Source organism: Chaetodon auriga, chromosome 1, assembly GCF_051107435.1.
Source record: "Chaetodon auriga isolate fChaAug3 chromosome 1, fChaAug3.hap1, whole genome shotgun sequence".
Taxonomy (NCBI): domain Eukaryota; kingdom Metazoa; phylum Chordata; class Actinopteri; order Chaetodontiformes; family Chaetodontidae; genus Chaetodon; species Chaetodon auriga.
The window spans coordinates 21,382,868-21,404,349 of NC_135074.1; the positions used below are offsets into that span (position 1 = coordinate 21,382,868).

The 21,482-nt window shown below is 42.4% G+C and overlaps 1 protein-coding gene across 2 annotated transcripts in view; it reads right to left on the bottom strand.

Annotated features, from left to right (window-relative positions):
* Positions 1-688: 688 nt before the first annotated feature.
* The window catches only part of lgr4 (leucine-rich repeat containing G protein-coupled receptor 4), a 33,674-nt gene continuing 12,880 nt past the window's right edge, over positions 689-21,482 (bottom strand). The window contains exons 3-18 of one of the 2 annotated variants that reach the window (XM_076729593.1): positions 16,975-17,046; positions 15,930-16,001; positions 11,803-12,018; positions 10,058-10,129; positions 8,757-8,825; positions 8,097-8,168; positions 7,792-7,863; positions 7,600-7,668; positions 7,445-7,516; positions 7,084-7,149; positions 6,825-6,896; positions 6,662-6,733; positions 6,403-6,528; positions 5,491-5,552; positions 4,768-4,821; positions 689-4,639 (exon numbers count right to left, since the gene is read on the bottom strand). In XM_076729593.1, the coding sequence (XP_076585708.1) occupies positions 3,228-4,639; positions 4,768-4,821; positions 5,491-5,552; positions 6,403-6,528; positions 6,662-6,733; positions 6,825-6,896; positions 7,084-7,149; positions 7,445-7,516; positions 7,600-7,668; positions 7,792-7,863; positions 8,097-8,168; positions 8,757-8,825; positions 10,058-10,129; positions 11,803-12,018; positions 15,930-16,001; positions 16,975-17,046 (2,650 nt within the window). In that variant the 3' untranslated portion in view covers positions 689-3,227. Of the gene's footprint in view, positions 4,640-4,767; positions 4,822-5,454; positions 5,553-6,402; positions 6,529-6,661; positions 6,734-6,824; positions 6,897-7,083; positions 7,150-7,444; positions 7,517-7,599; positions 7,669-7,791; positions 7,864-8,096; positions 8,169-8,756; positions 8,826-10,057; positions 10,130-11,802; positions 12,019-15,929; positions 16,002-16,974; positions 17,047-21,482 lie in introns of both variants that reach the window. The other variant, XM_076729584.1, reaches the window with a different exon arrangement.

Below are 21,482 nucleotides of genomic sequence, written 5' to 3' on the forward strand. Positions count from 1 at the left end.
AAATTCTATAGCAACACATTCAATAGTTGAGATATTTCACTAAAAACCATAAATGTGAACTTCATGGTGGCGCTAGAAGCACCAAAAATCAATCAACGCAGCTACTTCAAACTGGCACCGTTAGCAGGGCAGGAGTGAGACGACAACAACTTCTAACAAGGTATAAAAAACGATCAGATATACCATAAGACAAAATATCTGATGAAGACGACGGTGACAGTAGTATTTTAAACTGAACACAAAGTTGAATGAAAAAGCTTGTGTTCCTCCAATTTTATTCATTCACAATTTATAGAATTAATTCTCTACTGGAACAGAATAAAACACATTGGGGGAGATCTCACATGAAAAACTACAAATAAGATTTAATTTGAACTGAAATTAAGTGAGATTCTTTTTATAATCTGTATAATTCTGCATGTTTGCATCTATGAAAGATAAAACAAAAAAAAAAAAAATTCATAGTTTATAGTTTGGTTAAAAAACAAAAATCACAGTATACAGTACATAGATTCCTCCCACAATCTGCACTTATCTGAAATGATGATGTACAGCCACGTGTGTCAACATGAGAAGGCAAACAAAGAATAACAACAATGAAAACAGACGTTTCTTTAACAAAGCACTGCTGGTAGCCACTACAGTCGAGGAGGTAGCTTCCTTAGTTAGCATCCCATTTTTTGATTACTTGTTTTCTTTTCAAATAATTTACATACAAATACAAAAAAAAAAAAAAAAAAACTACTAAAAAGATTTGTACATTTTCACCAGATGGGACATCAGACATCTCAAACAATCAACGGACATTTTGGTTGGTACAAGATCAGACACACCCGGTCGAGACAATGCCCACATGAAAACAGAAAACCCAACAAGATTCAAATGAAATGATGCGTTATAAGGACTCGAGGATGTCTTGTTGGAGGAAGAAAACGCTTCCCTAAATTGCCTAAATTCCTGAGCACTCACATGATGTGCACTTGTGGATACATGCTCCAAGGGTGTATCCACCTTAATGTGTACAGTCATGCTCCGGCACACCAAACATCAGTCAATCCCTCGTCACACACAGTCTCACTCAGGTCAGCTCTCAGGGTGAAAACAGATCCACGTTAATGTACTTTACGATAATGCTCTGGGTTACACGGACTGATGTGAGCTTACGGTAAGTGTCTGAGTCACTCGCTGATAAATTAATTGTACTGAAAAGACAATGGAAGCAGTGAATTAGCTTAAAGATAATTCCTCTTATTTTCAACACAGGCTCTCCTTTCATACGTTTAGCGCCATCATGCCCATTTATTCTGGTCAGACGTTTGCCAAATTACTTCCCTGTAGAGCTCCAAAAACCCTGACAGGTACACGGACTGCCCACGTGCACGCATGAAAAATACACAATCCCTTAAAAGCAAAATGACACTGCAGATACTTGTCTTTAAGTATCTGTGGGTGAATAATGATCACCACGTTTCAATTACAATGGTCCATTTCATACTCTCTGGCAGCGCTGATACACTTTCTTGTTGACTCAGCTGGCTGCCTGTCTTGTGCTGCGTTCACATCGTGTTGGAAGAAGTGGAAGAGTGGGATTACATTCACGTGTTTAACTTGGACGGTATTCATGTGTTTAACTTGTTGCTCACAAGCTAAATTATGTTTAATGATAAGTTTTAAATCAACCAGAAACGCACGTCAGCCATCAGTCTTCTCATGAGCTCGACTACTGTGAGTGCGGCTGATTTGGATTTTTCTGATTTCCTGATTGATGCTTGCTGGTCGCCAATCGTTAGCATTGTAATTCTAATTACAGTTATTATCCATCCCAGTTATTGTCTTAGCACTCAACACCTCATATCTTGTTTGTTTAGATTTTCAGTTTTTGAATATATTAAACAGGCTTGTTGTTTCATTCTATATGCTAATCTAAGGTACACAGCTGCTTGCTGCAGCTCCATATTTAGCATACAGATATGTGATAAGAGGTACTTACAATGTCACCTTATTGTCAGCAAGACAGCAAATTTCTGAAAATGTTGAATTATTCCTTTAATATTTGAACTTTTAAATGTGTATGGGTAAAAGAAGGTCTTATTTAGACGTTAGTGTACTAAAAAGGAAATGTCTGCATTTTTGTGGTGTCTCTAGGCTAATGGACAAATAGAATATGTAGCTCTGCAGTTGAGGAATAAAAGATTTGATCCAAATCAAACAGCATGATGGCACCAACTCAGAAAACAAGTCCCAGATTTTCAAATAACCGGAATTATTCTTCAAACTAATGAAAATATTGACCTAAACCAGTATGTGTGCAGACATCTTTTTTTTTAATAATTAAACAGAGAGGTGCTTTTATTTTGGTGAACGCTTGGGTTATATTGTATCATTCAAAGGCCACCGTTCATACACCTGAAATCATCTCCACCCACATGCTCCTGCTGCTCAAACAATAAATAACGTTTCACCGCCACCAAGCATAGCTGTTGCTAAAACAGTGATATCTGCTACTTTTATCACATTCTTAGTCTTAGTAACTTAAAGCAAAGACGAGTTTATTATTGACTGGCATTTGCTTATACCATTCTCACACTGACAGATCAGGATCACAGGCAGGTAGGGCAGAAGTTATTGCTGACGTTACATTATTCCCCTCTGGTGGCTGAAGACCACCCGAAAGTTACATTCACACAGGAAAGTCTAGGATGATTATTATATTTGCTACATTTATGTAAAAAAAAAAAAAAAAAAAAAATCAAAAGTATAAAATCAACAGCTGGTGTGGAGAAGCTTTAAAAATGACAAGATGTATGACAATTAAAAATGAAAAAGCTTATGAGTACAGGTGTAACAGAGAAACCACAAAATGCTTTGACACGTACATTGAGGCTCGCAACATCATGATATCCGATCGAAAGCGAGAGGCAGGCACTGGTGGCAAGACTTTCCTTTGCATGAGCCTTTGTCGACTAGTTTGTAGCACGATGTGCTCAGTTCAGCTCTCTTGGAAATGGTCTCTGAGTTCAAAAAGCAACACCAAGTTCCCTTTAAATGATCGGCTGCATCTTTGTTTACACAGTAATTACAAACATAAGTGCTTGCTGAATAGTCTTTTAGCAGGGCAGTTGGCACATTTCGTCGTTTGATATAAAAATGTTTACATACGGTTGTAGCGTCTAAATTCACATGACAGAGATCTGTGCACACAGACGTACTGGCGCTCTGAAGCGTCCTTAGTCCTTGACTCGAGGTATGTTGTATGAGTAGTGTACCAGAGGAAGGCCTCTGCTCTGACAGAAGCAGGCTCTGCCACAGGCCTGAACCTGGTCCGAGCTGTCCGACACAAACGAGTCCCCCTCGTCTGCGTACTCGGACTGGGCGGAGGGCGTGCCGCTGTCTGCCCAAAACCCTTCGGCACGCTGGCACACCGCAGCTCCCGCCAGGAGGGTGGGACAGCTGTGAGACTTCACCAAGTGTCTACAGACTGTGGAGGATGAGGGAGAAGAGCAGGTCCTGGCATGCAGTGCTGCCTCGCACTGCTCGCACACAACTGTCTCTCCACAAAGCTGTGAGTACACCCCACAGTCAAAGCCCAGGTGGGTGGAGGAGCTGCCGTCTGTGAGGTCCGACCCGCCGCCGCCACCGTCATCTCCGTGACTTTCGCCGTTTGCCTTCACCTCCCTGCTCAGACCTCCGCGGCCGCGCAGTCTCAGCCAGTCCTCTCTGAAGGCCGGGCTGAAGAACACATACAGCACTGGGTTCAGGCACGCAGGCAGAGGGAAGAAAATGAGGGTGACGGACTTGGCGATCTCCGGGCCACCGGCCGTAGAACCGGTCAAGAGCGGGGCAAAGGAGAAAGCTGCCACGGGGCAAAAGAAGATGCAGTTGGTGAAGATGAGCCAGGCTACGTGTCGCAAAGCACCCGTCTGCTCTGGATCTGCCAGCTCCACCCTGCCCAGGTGGCAGTACAGCTGGGTGTACACAGCTGCAGTGAACAGGTAAGCCAGCGCGTTGAGCAGCACCAGAACGACGGTGACACTCAGAGCTGGACTCTCACCACCAGCGAAGGGCAGGCAGAGAGGAGAGGTGGACTGGTCGCTGGAGGTCAGGAGAGGCAGGCAGGCTCCAGCTGCAGCCAGCAGCCCCAGCAGCCCCGCGGCCAGGCTGAAGCGCCGATCTCCTCTCCAGCATCCGCGATGGCTGCCGCCGTTCCTCCTGGGCGACATCATGACCTTCCCGAGAATCGTCCGCACGGCCACGCTGCGCTCCACGGCCGCCAGTGAGAGTAAAAAGACGGCCCACTCCGACGAGAAGACGGCCAGAGCTCCTGTGATCTGACAGCCGGGCCCCATCTCCCACCACACACCGAACTCGGCAAAGGAGCCCCAGGTAGCAACGTCGAGCACGGTCAGCACGCCGACATACAGGCCCGTGAGCAGGTTGGCCAGGGCCAGCAGCCCCATCAGCAGCCTGGCCGGGGAGAGAGCCGGGGAGAGGGAGTGGGAATGGCCTGCCGCTCGGTGCGTGGGGGAGAAGGTGGCCACCAGCACCAGGCTGTTAAACACCAGCGACACCAGGCAGATGAACCAGACTGTCAGACGAATCATCCAGTTCCCCAGCAGGTGCTCACAAGGCTTGAAGGCTCCTGAGGACAGAACCAATGTGGTTTTTCAAAAGTCAAAACTTTAGCGATTTAGTTTGATTTAGTTTAGATCGGTAAAAGTAAACGCGCAGACAAATAACGAGAGATGTGAAAAGCTGTGTAATGCTTACCTGGTGAGGGAGAGCAATGCATAATCATTGAGATTCGCTCCACATCCTCGGCCCCTGAAATAAAAGATTTCTTGTGAAAACTCAGACAGTAGCTCTGCCAAAACTAACAGCCAGGTGTATACAGAAGGAAGTACATTAAGACCTGCTTGTTTGACTTTCTTGTTTCTGCTGTGTAACCATCAACGAAAGCTGACGTTAATTATTACAGACTTAGCTGTCCTAGAAAATAAGCACAAGATCTTACAGAGCCTGAAATTCATGTTCTGTTACTCTGCCACGCTCTTAAACTGAAATATTATTTAAATACAACGAACTAAACACACTCTTTCTTGCTTCCTTCAGCTTCATATTTTTCATGGCAAGGAAAGTGGGAAATGTAACATAATGTTGTAACTGTTCCCTGATGCACACAGAAACACATCTGCACGGCACAGTGTGTGAACAGTTAAAAATGAAGCTTGCAGGCTAATGCCAGAGTGAGTTCAATAATTAACCATTACATCTAACATCCACATCTGATATCTGGCGGTCTGGAGATAAAGAATACTCTTAGTGTGCTCATGTAGCAGCTCATGTACAAATTCTGTTGCTATTTTAAATGCTTTTACATAAATAAACCCCCCCCAAAAAAGTTTTGCCAACATGTCAACTGTTCCAGGGAAAAGGCTCTGACTGCTAAATTCCCACCTGTAGATTTCTTCTCATCACTTTCCTCAGAAGAACTCGTCATTGAGTCACATCCAACAAATGCACAGCACTGGTAGGCGTAAGGGACAGAGATGGACCTACAAACAAACAATGTTCATTTAGAGAGGCCGCGAACATCCGGCTGAGGTTCTGTGTTGATGATAATGCAGATGGTCCAGAATGTTAACACCATATTGGGGCGAGTATAAATAATGTGTTTGTCTGCAAATATTTGGCCCTAATATTTGGATGTTTCCATAGTGTGTCTACAATTGTGGAGAAAACAGATTCAGCTGGCTTTCTCGTTAAACGCACGAGAGGAGGCGGAGTTTGTTTCCGTTCCCCTGTCAGTCTGTCACACACATGTAATCACAACAGATGGAGACACAGAAAGGGAGACGCACTGCACACTTTGTTCTCTGCAGGATTAGTCCAATTTATTTCATTTAAACCAAATGCTTGGTTTGAGTTTTCTACATCCCTGTTTTGGACTTCCTGTCTTCTTTGTGTGTTTTAGATGCAAGAATACTGCACACTCAGATATTATGATCATGAAAAAACTTGCTGGGCAAGAATCTCCCTGTGAAAAATATAGATATGTGCAAGCCTGATTCCAAAAATGTTGGAATAAACCAGTACCAGACAGGTCCCTCTTTAGAAAAGTATTAATTCCTCTCAGGGACCTTATGTTGCAATGCAGACCCTCCCTTCTATAACTCAATGTTGATGGCCAGAAGATCAATCCTTAGAAATTAGCCATAATATTTCTTTCTTTCTGAAACCAATTCATTAGAAGATGTTTGAAAAGAATCCTTTAAAAAGTCTGCGACTGGAACCAAACCTGGGACGATGTGAATGCCAGGAGACCACCCGTCTTCTATCCTCAACACTTCATGAAAAAAAAAAAAAAAAAAAACTAGACAGCAGACCACAGCTGCTCTTCCTCACCTGAGTTTGGGCAGGTTTTTTGCAGTCAGCACGTTTTTCATCTGCGGATTTCCTGAGAGCTTCAACTGACTGAGTGCGCTCAGTCCAGTCGTTGGAATCACAGTCAGAGAGTTCATACTCAGATCTCTGCAAACAATGATTACACACAAGCAGTTTAACGCCGTGCAACACAGACAGCCAAACCACATGATGACATGTAACCGGAATTCCGCACTCATTACGATGAAAGGTGGTAAAATAACACACGGGTCATACTCACAGGTTGGTGAGTGTGGTGAGGGTGAGGAAAGCGTCTCTGTGGATGACTCGGATTTCATTTCTACTCAGGTCTCTGTGTAAAAATCACAACGAGATGAACTCACAATCAAGGATTAAAACAAGTATTTATACAACATCCAGTGTGTGTGACAGAGTGGACTTACAGTAAACGGAGAGCAGAGAGACCTTGGAAAGTGTCCCTGTCAATTTGTTGAATATGGTTGTGCTGGAAGCTTCTGTATTGAAAACAAGGATTGAATAGATTATAAAAACAAATAGTTACCTTTAATATTATTATTAGTAGAAGTAGTCATATTATGTTGACATTATTATTTTATTACATCATAATCTTTTAATCTGTTATGTTTTACCATCCTTGTCTGAAATAATTGATAAACTGTCTTTTGCATGTTCAACACTCACATCTCCTGCAGTCGGACACAGCCCTGCAGGGCTGGCAGCTCTCTGATCTCATTGTAGGACAGATCTCTGATGGAGGAAGACAAAGAGAAACAATGAGACAGCTGGTAAGATCTGTAATGAAACTACAACTGGTCCATAAACAATTTCCATGTACCTCTGTATATACACACTTCAAAAATGCGACATTTTCAGCATGAATGGGAATCCAAATTCTGTCTATAACGGTGTTAAAATCATAGTTTACCCATCAGGCTATACTTGGACAACTAAGTCTAAGTTCCTAATAGTCTTTAATCTTCAGCAGGTGCATTATGTGTTGATATGTGTTACTGCAGGTGACAGGAAAGGAAAAATCTCTTACAGCGTCCGAAGCAACTTGAGATCCTCACAAAGATCAGAGGGGATGGATGATATCTTCGTTCCTGACAGAGTCCTAAAAATAAAGAACCGAATCTGTTACTTCTGAGACACACAAAAGCAAAAAAAGGAACAGATGCTGCATCCAAGTTCACTCACAGACTCTCAAGGTTATTAGTCCACGTAAGGATGGGGAAGTCCTGCATCATGCTGGCCCCTCGCAACATCCTGAAACACACATGGTGAGAACAAAGTCATCAAAGCATGGCTTGGTGTGGGTGTAACAATCGCTTTCTAAAACACATTTAAAGAGCTTTTTCGTCAGGAGCCGCGCCTGACAGCGGGGCTTACAGGGAGTGCAGGTCAGACAGATTCTGGAAAGCCGACGCGCCCACGAAGGACAGAGGGTTGTCATAAAGATGTCTGGAGGGCAGAGAGAGCAGAGGGGGAGAGTTCAAAGCTAAATCATTTACTATGCGAGAATGGCACCATCTTCTGGACATTCATCTACTGAGGCCTCACGCTTGTATCCTGTATCAGCTCGTACTGTATGTGTGCTTCTCAGACAGCAGGCGCACACTACAAATGTGAGTTATTATCATGCTTAGTCTGTTTCTACGCAGTGTCAGTGAATCAGAGGGGGAGTTTGACCTTACATGGTTCGCAGCAGGGGGTTGTTATGGAAGGCCCCTTCAGGTATGGAAGCAATATCGTTGCTGTGAAAACCTCTGCAGGAAGAAGGTCAAGAGAGCGTAAAGACACCGCTCGATGTGAAAACTGAAATACGAGTATGTGAAGTTGACATGTGCAAAACCTCAAAATATGAACATGAAAAGTAATGACACAAATCCTTTAAATAAGTAATGTGCTGATCAGGAAAACCAGGAGGTAAGACATGTGACTTTAAGCCTTCAAAATAAAAGCACATGTTGAAAAATGTTGCAAATGATTGTAGCTTATTTATTTCTATTTAATCACTGTATCTGCTAGATAAGACAAATAAATAATGATTTAAAAACATAATTACTATTACAGGATGCGTGTCCTTTTTATACCTGACATGTTTGTACGTGAATCAAACTTTTAAGCCACTCAGCATTTGCATTTTAACAATTCACTGAGACTCATTAAAATGAGGGCAGGATACAACTGTGTTGCTACTTTGCATGAGTGCTCTAGTTTTCCTCTTATTTAGTTAACAGCCACTTTGACAAGTATTTGTCTTTTCTGAATCACGTCAAAAAGACGATGCAGAGTGTCCATGCTGTGATAATAACCGGCTCCTCGCTTTAGGAGAAACAGGACGATATACTCACAGTTCCTTGAGTTTGGGCAGGGCCTCAATTGCTCTGGGAAAAACCATCAGGTTATTGAAGTTAAGATCTCTAGGATGAGACAGATAGAGAGGCAGGAAGTCAGCTGTGTCGCTTGCGTTTGGACAGAACAAATCCAACCCCCCTATGCCCACTAAGTAATAACTTGGATTACCTGTATTGTTGAAACCCTAATAACAAAATATATGGCATGCTAACAGTGCTCAGTGACTCTTTTCTTTAGCAGCAATAACCAATGAACATCTGACCAGTACAAAAACAGCATAAATACATAATCCTCATAACCGATCCGGCTGTTCTATGGAAATCAGAGCCCACTTCAAAAAACATCCCATTGCAACCTGTTAATATGCTGAATCTTATTCCTGACCCTTGCAAGCAAGCCACAGAGCTAGTGCTGCAGATAGAGATGTTTTTTTTAATTATAAATTGGTCAGTCTATAAAACGCTCCAAGAGCCCACTCTTACACGGCTGTTTGACTGAAGGTGCAACACCAGAAGACATTCAATTGGTAGAATAACAGAAGCGATGGTGGAAAAGGCAAATGTTTCTATGTTTTCTGTCCATCGACCCCTTGATGAATGGTTATTGTTGCAGCACAAGCAAACAGCAAATTCAATCATATAGTGTCCAGGTTAGGTTAAAGGAACACTTCTCAGGTGCTGCTGCTAGTGTAAATCTGCGTTTTAACTTCAGTATTTTGTTCATATTCATATTTTTCCAAACCCTTCTGTCACAGCTGCTCGACCTCCTCCCTGCACAGATTTAATACAAAACACAGCAGAAGAGTAAAGGCTATAAAACACCAGTGTAAAACATGACAGAAAAGCTACAATGCAGGACTGCATCGCTGCACTGTGCTGCGTTGGATATGCTAACATACCAACAGATGCTTCATTCAAAATCTATCAGATTGGTATTTAGAACCAAAATAAAAAGTGTCAGGGCAGCCCTGGTCTGCTGTTTAAGTCTGTTTGTTGTACAGTAGCTGTGTGCCATTAGGTAAGGCTGTCACTAAGAGATTTTTCATGGCTCTATGGCAGGAGGAAGTGAACAGTGGGAGGGCAGATTTGATAAGCATCATGTACTTTGCTCTATTTATCCTAGGGCAATTAAAGGAGGAAGTGGACACAATGATGACTGGAGCAGAGGTGGGTGGGGGAGCTGTTAGCACACACAAACAGGCGTATGTGGGCACACACGGGCACGCGCACGCGCACGCGCACGCGCACGCGCACACACACACACACACACATCAACTATTATATGACTGTGCACTTACAGTGTCTCCAGGTTCATGAGTCCAGCAAAACAGTTGTCTCCTATCTCCTTAATTCTGTTGTTGTGAAGATGCCTGGAAAAGCAAAAAGCCGCTTTACACACGCCTGCGAAGCTTTCCCGCCGTAAAATAATCTTTCACTCATCCATTCTTGTTTTGCAGCTTTTGTTAAATGTTCCATAGATAATCTTTGAATGACAGAGAGTGACGTGAGAATCAGGTGTCGGTGCTGTATGTGTATATCCAGAAGGCTTTCCTCGCCTAATAGATTCAAGGTCTATTCTTCCTGTTTATCCTGACGTGTTTATACTAACCCTGCAGCAAGACCAGTCAGTGTGTGTGTGTGTGTGTGTGTGTGTGTGTGTGTGTGTGTGTGTGCATGTGCTTGAGTGTGTGTGTGAATGTATAACGGCAGCAGTTGAAAAAAAATGTATGTTTGGAACAGTCCCTCTGATGCGTAATGCACCGCATATTTGTAGAAGTTCCTCTTGTGGAAGGTTTTAGCATTTCCCACCATGCATAAAACAACGAGATAATCTTGATTTTACATTAATGCTGCGAGTCGAGCAACTTTTTCAAAGTGTCGTTAACATTCAAATTCAAACCCCAATGGCACATTTCGCTGCAAAAGTGCTCGCATGCAAAAACACAGCAGGGCATGAGTAGCAAGCCGTTTTGTTGACTTATTAACTGTAAGCTGTGGAAACAAATACAACAGTATGTTTGTGTTTGGAATCCGATTTGCAGTCGCTCGGAGGATACGTTCAGAGCTCGAGCGGAGCACAAGGAGAGGTGCTTTGCATTAATTTGTGGTGACAGAATAATGCAGATGATCTGTGAACGGTGAAATAAGAATTTCAGCTCCTTTAACTCAGAGGGGAGCTCCTGCAGTACGGGCGGATTTTACTAACTGGATGACCTGCACAGTCAGGTAGATGCAAGATTTTTAAGTTATTCAATTGGAAATTAACCCCAAAAATCCCTAAACATTACCTCACATAAAATAAAATAAAAAAAATCCATCCCCTCAATACACGCCATGAATGAAAGAAACTCTTACTGTGCAGTCACACTGCAGAGAATTTGCATGTGTTCGCTTTCAACGTGAGAAATGTCCTCATCTACTTAACACCCAGTGACTTTCACTTCTCCAGCTTCTCCCTCAGGTCATTTTAGCAAACATGAGAACGTTCTCCGTCAGTGTGTCTGGTTAATTGAGGCTTTAAAAAAGCACACCAGCAGGTTGTTCCTGCTGAGTTATTTAGTGTAAAGGTCTACGCAGACGATATGCAAAGTTCTCCTGGGTGCTGTGGGCAAGTTCACTTTAAGGACTCTGAAACTGTTCGTTACTGCTTTTAAGAGACATCCCACCAGAAGCACTGATAGATCAAATACCGTGATATGTAACTGTCAAATAATGACTGATGGTTTCATGACGTGGCTGCTTACACATTTAAAGACATTGTGCTTCTGGATATTTTTTTTAGTTTTGTTTAGTGGTGACATGAAATGACAATACTTTTTAACTCAGGTTGTTACTGACTATCTGTATATTACTAGTAGTACACCTGAAGAGATCCGTGCATACAGCTGATGCCTATGGTCTTTTTTATCCTCCCTGCACACTGAGGCAAAGGCCCGACTGGACAGAAACATCAGTGAGACAGGTATAAACATTTGCACTTCAGCACTGTAGTGCAGATATTCATTCTAAACCACAATTAGAACAGTAGCTTAATATAACTTACAGCACAACAAGACTGGTGAGGTTTGCAAAGGCGTTGTCTGGTATGTACGAGATGCGGTTCAGTGCCAACGTCAGAGCCTGAAGGTTCGCCTGGTGTTTGAGGGAACCGATGGGGATCTCTGTAAGGTTGTTATCATCCAACCAGAGGTGGCGCAACTGCTGGAGGCCTTCAAAACTGTCATCTGGAACTGTGGTAATATGGTTCGCATCCAGGCGACTGCAGAACAGAGGAACAAGAAAAAAGCATGGGTCCATTAAATTATCATGATTATGATTAATTTGATCTTTCCATTCATTTTATTGCCACTTTTCTAGGCCATGGTGGATCTAGAGTGAGCCAAACAGCAAACAGCCTCGACCAGAAAGTTCCTCTTCCAGCTCCAAATCCAGAGAAAAGGTCAATTTAGTTTATGCTGGGTTTTGCTTTTGTTCTCTACACAATTACTTAAAAAGCAGGTAAGTGCACACTAAGCTCTAATTTTTTCAACATTATTTCAATGTTTTGTCTTCTTCAAGGCACTGAAAGGTCTTGGGGATTTGTTAATGCAAAGACCAGCACGTAACTTTGATGCACATTCATTGGACAACTCATTCTAACTCCCAATCAGCGACACTGTATATCACCAAAAAAAGGCACGAGTGGTGCTCACACCTTAAATGGTTCCACTCGGTGCAGAAGGGACAACTCAGTTTAAGAATCCTGCTCGACTGCAAACTCTCGAGGACTCATTTGATTCTTTGGCCATTAGTTACATCTTGTGACTGTTAGTGAAGCTTTGAAAAAAAGACTGGTAAAAATTGAACGACATTACTGTGGCTCCACTCCCTGTTGCAAGCACTCTAGACTACAATGGCTGCATTATTGCAACCACTGCAATGGTCTAACTCAAGCCTTACTTTTTTTACTCTCACTTCTGAGAAACACTGAGATACCTGAAATTGTCCACTTAGGCCAACTTGTCATTCTTCAACTGAACACAGCACATTGTATAACGAATTACCCCGAGGAGGATGACATAAATGTTTATTTGGCTACCATGGTAAATATGATATATTGACCTATTCTAAGTGGTGACTTCACAGAACTTACATAACATGCTGTGGATATTCTCCCCATTGACCCTGCAAACTGATGAAATTCTGATCAGAAGCCAATAGCTCCTTGGTTAAAAAAAAAAAAAAGAAATATTCTTTATTTAAGCGGGATTATGAATGCAAAAGTGCTCTTTTCATCATCAGCACGCTGTTTTCTCCTGTTGTCCTCCCTCACTGAGTGTCTCGCCCTCCCTCAAAATTCCTCAAGTGTCTGGGCTGGAAGAAAAACAGTCTTGATTGACATTTAGCTCTCTAAGGCTTTATACAAACCTAGTCCTGGCTCTGCCAAAGCATATTACTTCAGCTACAGACCTATAAACCCTCACAGAGAAAAGACATCTGTTAAATAGAAAGAAGAGAGGCAGGAAAAAAGAAGAGGGGAAGCAAGGGACAAGGGGAGGGATATAGAGGGGTGATAATAGCTGAAAGCTTGATTTTCAGCACGTTTCTCCAGCTGGATCCATTCCTCCATTAGTCCTTGTCAAACTCAAAGGCACAGTGGTGGAGGGTGTTGGCATAAATAGAGCCATGTCCCTATTACGGTCTCAATGAAGCTGACATTCAGCAGTTGCAGAAAAACAATGCTAGGACTGAGGGCGAATGGAGTAGGAAATTGCGAGAGGGCTGACAGTTACGAGTAAACACATGGAAACACACAAGCTCCTGGAAAACCCACCAATACAAAGTAAAAAAGAGAAAAGTTAGTTACAGATCTGCTGAATAAGACTGACCTACATTTGCACACGGCTGCTAGGCTTGCAGCACAACAAACACTGCAGCAGGAGTAAAGTATGTGATATGAATGGGACCGCCCCTAAATGACATCAACAGCGTCTTGAGTAAATAATGGAGATTTCAACTGTTATTCTCAACTTGGACGAACAGTAAAGCCTTAACTTTCATCGTAATGCCATCTTAGAGCAGTGTAACCTTTGAAATAGTGTACCGTAACTGACGGCTGCAGTCACATATCAAACAGGGAAATTCAAATTATCTTGATGAACGTCAGCTATCTGCCTGAATTTGATCTGTAAAGCTGAAGCAATATGATGCTCAAGATGAAGAGGACTCCAGGAACAGCATTGAAAGATGAGGAGAGTTTGTATGAATGCTGAAGTTTGACAACCTGTAACTGTAACACGATGTATCTTGGTGTTTCTATGGTGAACCTTTATTTGAAATAACATGTGGCACAAATGCATATTTCTGTTTACAACATTCAGAATCTTAGTTTAGCATCCTGTTGCTCACACTCACACTCTGTAGGCGTGAGCAGGCATCATCCTGTGGGTACTGGCCAGAACACCGTTATGACATACACAAGAATTCACACAGAAATCAACACTAAATGCTGGAAAATAAAATACAATCATATTTAGAATAACATTGCTGTCTTTAATGTTTCAATATTTTATTTGGACCACTGGCCCCATGATACCAACTAGCTTGGCCTATGCGAATCACTCCATCAGCCGAAGCCACGACGCCACTTAGCTGTAACTTAGCTACACTGCACAGGTCTGTGGTTGGTTGCTTCGTAATATTAACTGATAAAGAAAATTGTAAACAGCAAACTAGTCAATTTACCAGCCAGATTAGCCCTGGGAACCTCATCTGTGCAATTCATCTGTGTTAGCAATCAAGCTAATTTTAGCTAACATTAGCCAGCTAAAACCACAATTTAACAATACATTACTTTGCAGTAATGTGACTTTGGACATAGTGTTGGACCTGCTGTAGTGGATGCCGTTTGTTTTTTGATATTAGTGAAATGTTAGATAGTGCTGCAAACTGTCTGCGCTGTAGGGGAGCAGAGGTGACACACTAGGATGTATAAAGTCACATTTTGGTTTTTAGCAAAAAAAAATGTCCTGAATCCTTTACATAGAAATCAGTCCACGTGCTGTTATAGCACATTAAGAAAGTTGGGAAGGTCTCATTTTGTAAGTTCCGTTACAAAGCAATTAATAAATTAAAATTACTTCACATATTGCATATTTAAGTATTGGACAAATTAAATGGAAATCCAATCCAGACATTTTACTCAAAACGACAAAAGTGACCCGCATGGTGGTGGCATCTCTGGTAACTATGAATGTCTGTCCAAAATTTCATGGCAATCATCCAGTAGCTGTTTAGATATTTCAGTCTGGACCAAAATGGTGGACCAACTGACTGACATAGCAAGTAGAACACTGTCACCCTCAGCACAAGTATTACAACAACAGCCAGGCAGAATCAGGGCAGTCCAAGCCCGAGCACTGATCTCAGTTCCACACAAACTTTTCATGCCTCCTGCTGGTCATTCACTCTGAGAAATAAGTGGCCATTGACCTCAAACTAAACTTCATTGTTACATAGAGACTCATTTTTTGCATAAATTTGTTTGGCAAATCTTCAGCACCAAACGCTGAGATCTTTCCATACATTAGCAGATAAACTGTTCTGCAGTTCTCCTCTCGTTGTTGCTTTCTGTATTTTGTCTTGGTGAGTAGCTGTCTAGAATGTGGTTGTTAGTTTGGCGCAAACACTATGAATTCCACATTGGATAGGAGGCTGTGTAAATACACCGCAGTGCTTTCTCTGACAACAGTGCTGATGAGTGCAGCGAATCTTCCTGTCCAGGAATTCAGGACAGAAAAGCTTTTCTTATTAACTGCAACTTCTGGAGGAAACAGGGGCCATTCATAAAACTCACAAACAGGCTGGTGTGACATTACGGCTTGAGACTGTCAAAGTACAGAGATTTCTTACTTGTAAAAATGAATGACTGCTTTTTGCAGCAGCAGCAGCAGCAGCGCATTTTGATCATTTACATGTTGCATCAGCAATTCAGAAGAAACATTTTTCAGCCCCCAGATGATGCTGTAGTTCCTGTCGTCCACATTTGGCAGTTTAGAACCAAGTAAAACAACATTAATCCAACAAACCCTCTGACCAGTACAATGACAAATAATCATTACGGTCTCTGCTGCAGTAGTAGTGAGTGTTTCCACTACACACCAACGTGTGTATGTATGGCAGACGACTTACAGGGACTGGAGAGAGTGGAGGTTCTTCAGGGCTGCACTGGGCACGGTCTTCAGCTGGTTATTCTGGAGCATCCTGAAGGTAAAATAACAAAATAATGATTTCAATTCAAAACTTTCTCTTCTACCGTGAATCTGAAAGAATGTGCATCCACAAATACATTCAAGACTAACTCCATGTGTTCGTGAGCTTTCTGAGGGTCTCATCTGTGTCTTGTTGTTAATGGGGGTCCACACTGGTCATGGTTATTCCCTTTGGAAGAGACAATGGTTTCACAGAGTTTTTCTGATTATCTTGTCTGTGTTTCACAGTGTGGTTAATTGTGGGCATATAAAATTGTGTAGACTTAAATAGTTATAGCAGCATGCAAAATTAATAGTGTAAAGCAACACTGGCTGGAAGGAAGACAAAATTATTAGCTCAAAAAAAAATAAATAAATAAAAATGGTGGTCTTGGATGGTTACAGTATTTGTGAAAACGGACTGAAATCTGACGGGTTTGTTTGAGCTACATGCAGTCAAAATAATTCAATTTGTCTTCACTTGTGTAATTACAAGCAACAATGTGAATAAATCACTTGATATGATCAGTCCTAGTGTTTGTGTTTTCAGTTCTGTTACCAAGACCTCATCTGTAGATCAACAGGACTTTGAACTTTTGGCTCAGTGCAGAATCAACAGGGAAGCGCTTTGTGTGGCGCTCAATGCATTCGAGTTTGTGCAAGCACACTAGGGTGTGCTGCCCAGTGGGAATTATGCAGAACTAATTTTTACACAGGGCTTGTATGCAAAGCTCTGTTAGGGTTTTTCACAGTCACAGATGAGGAAGGGATGAAAAAGTGCATTTCATCTAGTAGATGTAAATTCTGTGAGTATGTTTACAATAACTGACAGCAGCACAATGTTACCACCAACTGCAATATTTATTCTTTCCCTCGGTGTGTGGAAAACTTCATGCTGTCACAGCCTTAAGTGTGTGTGTGTGTGTGTGTGTGTGTGTGTGTGTGTGTAGATGGTGGCGGTGGTGGCAGGGAGGGTGTATGCTTACAGGACTTTGAGCTGATGGAGTCCAGACAGGGCTTCAGGGTGGATGAATGACAGGTCATTCCCCGCAAGTCGTCTGTGGTGAGAGAGAGTCAAACTTATATTTTGGAAATTTCTCAAATGTTTCAAAGTTCCAGGGGACATTTCTGTAAAAGAAGCACACGCTGTAAAAGAAGGCAGAGTATATTTTTATTTCTGAGTTAAGTGATGCATAGTGTTGAGAACGTCTTCACACCCAGCCCCTCGGTAGATTAGGTTCCAGCTCTGATGCTGAACACGGGGCCTGGGGTGTCAAAGACATGAGTCTGTGCCATGGCCTGTTGTCACTTCGTCTGTCACCCACAGGAGATTAGAACTGTTCCTGGATATCCCCTCCTTAGATCCCTTTCTGAGCCTCTCAACCATCACTGCTCAATGCTCCCTGTAGAGAGAGTGAAAACCTAATTCACCCCTCAGGGGCTGATACAAGCTGTACTGCCTTGTAACATTTATCACCGGGCAGCTGTTTCAGTCCCTGCATGAATTACTTGAGGTTGAGGGGACGCCTCCCTTTCCTGTCGGGAACAGGAAGTATATAGGAAATAGGGGTGTAAATAAGCATGGGACAGGCTGACTGGGAGACACAGCCTAAGTGTAATATCTGGCCTGAGAGATTAGCAGCAGATTTATCACTCTGCAACGTGAGTCTGGCCAGGCTGAATTCCCTGCAATGAGAGCAGCTGGGTGTGAGCCTGAGAATCAAGGCTCACTGTGTTACAAGTCCATATAGCCTTCATGTAAACTCAAAACTGGTCTTTTGTTTGTATGCCATAAATTTAAAGGCGGTTGACAGGTGTGAATAGCTGTGAGTCCCTGATGAGAATTAGCTGCTGCATAGGTATGTACTGCATTCGCCCCTCAAACAAAACATATGCAGCCCCCCTGACGAAAGCTTTCCCAAGTTTCTCCATTTATGCTATGGAAAACATCATGTGCCATTATCCACCACCACTCATGGCAGCGGTGCATCAGAGACAAGTTGCACCATCATGTCTTTGAAGAGGAAGGACTGAAACCTGTTACTGTAAGTGTTGTCTTATGGGTTCTTCATAGCCTTTAATGTTGCTGGGCTGCTGAGATCTGTCTGCAGTTTATTTGCTGAGTTATTCAGCCAGACATGTGATTAGTATGCAAAGCTTAACCCACAGGATTGTGCTTTGCTATCAAAAGGTGGGTTTCCATCCACCTGTTTTTATGTGCATTTTAAATTCGCACATAAGAAAAGCTGAGGGCAAACAGAGAAAAAAAAAAAAAAACACTTCTTGGCTGAGGTGGAAGAGTTGGTGTATCAATAAAAGCAAAAGGTAACAAAGTGCAATGGAAACAGACTCAGTGAATTAATCACGACTTACATGACGCATCTGACTTGAACGCCCACTGAAGCGTTCGCTCCACCGAGGAGATGAAAAATGGCAGCAAATGAAAACATCAGATCTGCGTGGAGTGATGAGGAGGCTGTAACCTTCCTCAAACTACTATATGAAACAAACATAAATGTCACGAACCGTCATGTTTTCCACATTGTTTCTCACTGTTTATGGTTGAACTGCTGCTCTTCTAGCTCTGTCATCTTCTTCTTCTGTAGTGGCTTAACCATCAGCTGTATATTTCAGTGAACCAGCTCCTAATATTCATATTCAACAGTCGTGGATGCCGCTACATTTGAATGGAGACCTGGCTTCAGACTAAACAAATTCCAATACATCTCTATGGTCTACCTTTGAAATGGAATGACACAGTCAACTGAAACAGCCTCACAGAAGATGGCAAGCTCCAGAAGGGTCTTAAGAAGTCTTAAAAATGCTTGAAGCATTTGAATAAAATCTTTCTGTGCTTCTAAATTGAAATCTTCCAAGAGCTTGACAGGAGAGCATGTGAGTACGACTTACCATCCTGTATCTCTATTCATGCTAAAAACAAAATTATTCCAAGGCGTCCATAAACAGTAGACAAACTGCTTTGAACCCACATTAAATGAGCTGTCACACCGGGATGTGAACGCTCACCGGCTTCATAAAAAAGGCCGTCAGCTCAGCTTGACTTGACTTTAAGACAAACCCAGTGAACAGCTTCCAAAGCTGAATTCCACAATTCACAACACCATCCAATCAACCTATCAATAAGAACATTTGTGTCTCTACTGAGCCACAATTTGTCAAGAGGGTGTCTCGCAACAGCGTTTTGAGAATAGACTTTAATTCCAGGACCATAATCTGCACTTACAGTCATTACTCTTGTACAAGTTGTCACGCGTACGGAGGCCTACACATTCAGCGTGTAAAAAGACTCTTGTCTGTGGTTGTTGAGTCATTCTTGTTCATTTCCAGCACGGACTGACCCATGTGGCTAACTCAATATGGCTTTACTCCTTGGAAACTCACACAAACCCGAACCTGCAGTCACTGACACGAGCCGCTAACCACCACATGCAAACATGGTTTGACAAATCAGTCAGATATCCTTCAGGTTTCACAACATAAAGAGCTTCTCCTCCCCGTGCGTCTTTCAGCAAATTCAGTACATGTCCCCCCAGGCTTCAACGAGGACAGAAGAATGTGCTAAATCTCATTGGGGAAAGGCTAAATCCTCTCCTTGTGCAACACCACTCCCACAGGCCTACCTTTGTCAATAGCAAATTCACAAAGAGCCCTGCAGTGCACTCTGACAGCAGGAAAGGGCCACAAACACGCTTTGCTAAGTTTACCACCAAAAATATTTTGCTGTAACAATATCAGCAAAACCCAAACAAGCACCCCTCCCCCACTACATGCTCCCACATGCACAACACACACCTTTTTTTTTTTTTTTTTTTTTTTTAACCACTGTTGGTATATGTAGCTGTGATGATCAGCCCTTGACTCCATTTTCTTTGCTCATGCTGCCAGTGAAAATGTTCACATCAAAATCTCAATAATCATGATATCATCATCAACAGAGCTGTGAGGTGGGAGGAGATGTTCGAGGTGCCCATTGCTCCAGAAGTAAAAGTCCCGTTCATTTGTCCCACAGACAAAGTTGCGTGGGTTACGGTTGGAGCCATTCTGAGGCTTAGATCAGTATGAAACTCTCTCAACACTACGAAAAACTGTGCAACAAATGAAAACATCTTGTTCTTTGATAAAGAAGATTAAAGTAAAGACTGCGGAGTGGAAGTCAACTACGGCTCCCAAGCTGCATTTGAGCAGGAAGCGTCCAATCACCAAACTTAAAATTCTGTTAAGGGCTAACATAGGTGCAAGCTACAAATTAGAAAAACTGAAGTTTAAATCAGTTTTCTTTTGGATTCTGGATTCATTTTGATCACATCAGCAGCTCCGGCCTTCTGTTTTACGCTTAACTGCAATGACAAAGACTAGATTTGCCATGAGACTCTTGGATATTGTAGTATTTGGAGCCATCTGCTGTAACAGACTGAGAGACAAACGTGATTTCTCAGAAACTAAACTATGTTACCTAACACTGACTGACAACTGAAAACTTTAAATTGGGATACCCACAGAACCAGCGGTTCCTCCCACTTCTTCACTGTATAATAATCGTTATTACTCATTATGTTCATTATAGTGTTGAGAACAGTTAAACCAATCAATGAGTCCAAATTCTGCTAGAACCCTCCCTCACAACGCATTTAAAAACACACGGGGGGGTCAATGACTGCAAGAGGTGTGGCTTCATGGCTATGTAATGTGTGATGGGGGTTAGAGGACATCTGTATTAACATCATACGTCACCAAGAAAAAAAAAAACATGAGTGTAGAGTTCCTGTTCAGTTCAACATACTTCAACAACACTACAAAAGGACGTCATGCACCTCCGTACTTCAATACAGTTGTTACATTCCTGTTATCAAGGGAAAAGATAAATTACACTGATATGCATTTTATGGCACATCATTCAGCCGAATTCATACCGATTAAAAACAGCGAGAAAGGACAACAATCTTTATTTAAAGCGCAAATTTCATGGAAGGAATAACATAAAAAAACAGACAAGAACATAGAGTTGCAATAAACTGAAACTCAAAAAACAACAACAAAAACATGACTAATATAACAAGAAATTATTATAATCACTTTAAACCATTCTGTCAACAAACTGCAACACACAGACACGAGAAGACTGATGCAGGTGCCATGACAGTATTTCACTTCAGATATATAGAGTGCCTATCAGTCGCAGGCTATTTCCAAGAATATAAACAAACTACAAAGAAGACTGAGAATGCCTGTCATCACCTCTGCTCAGCTTTGTGGCGCCTTTGGCAAGAAAGAAAGAGAGCGGAGGAGATTGCGTGACTACGAAGGAGGGAATATTCCTCCCTCGTCTCGGCTCCTGTCCTGCAGGAGGACGGCCCGCTGCCTTTTCTCTCCCTGATCTCTTCCTCTGTCAGCTCCTTCTCTCCCTGTCTCTGCCCTCCGGGCTCATGCTCTGGTTCGCTGACACTGCTGCAGCCCTAGAGCCAAAAAGTCATCC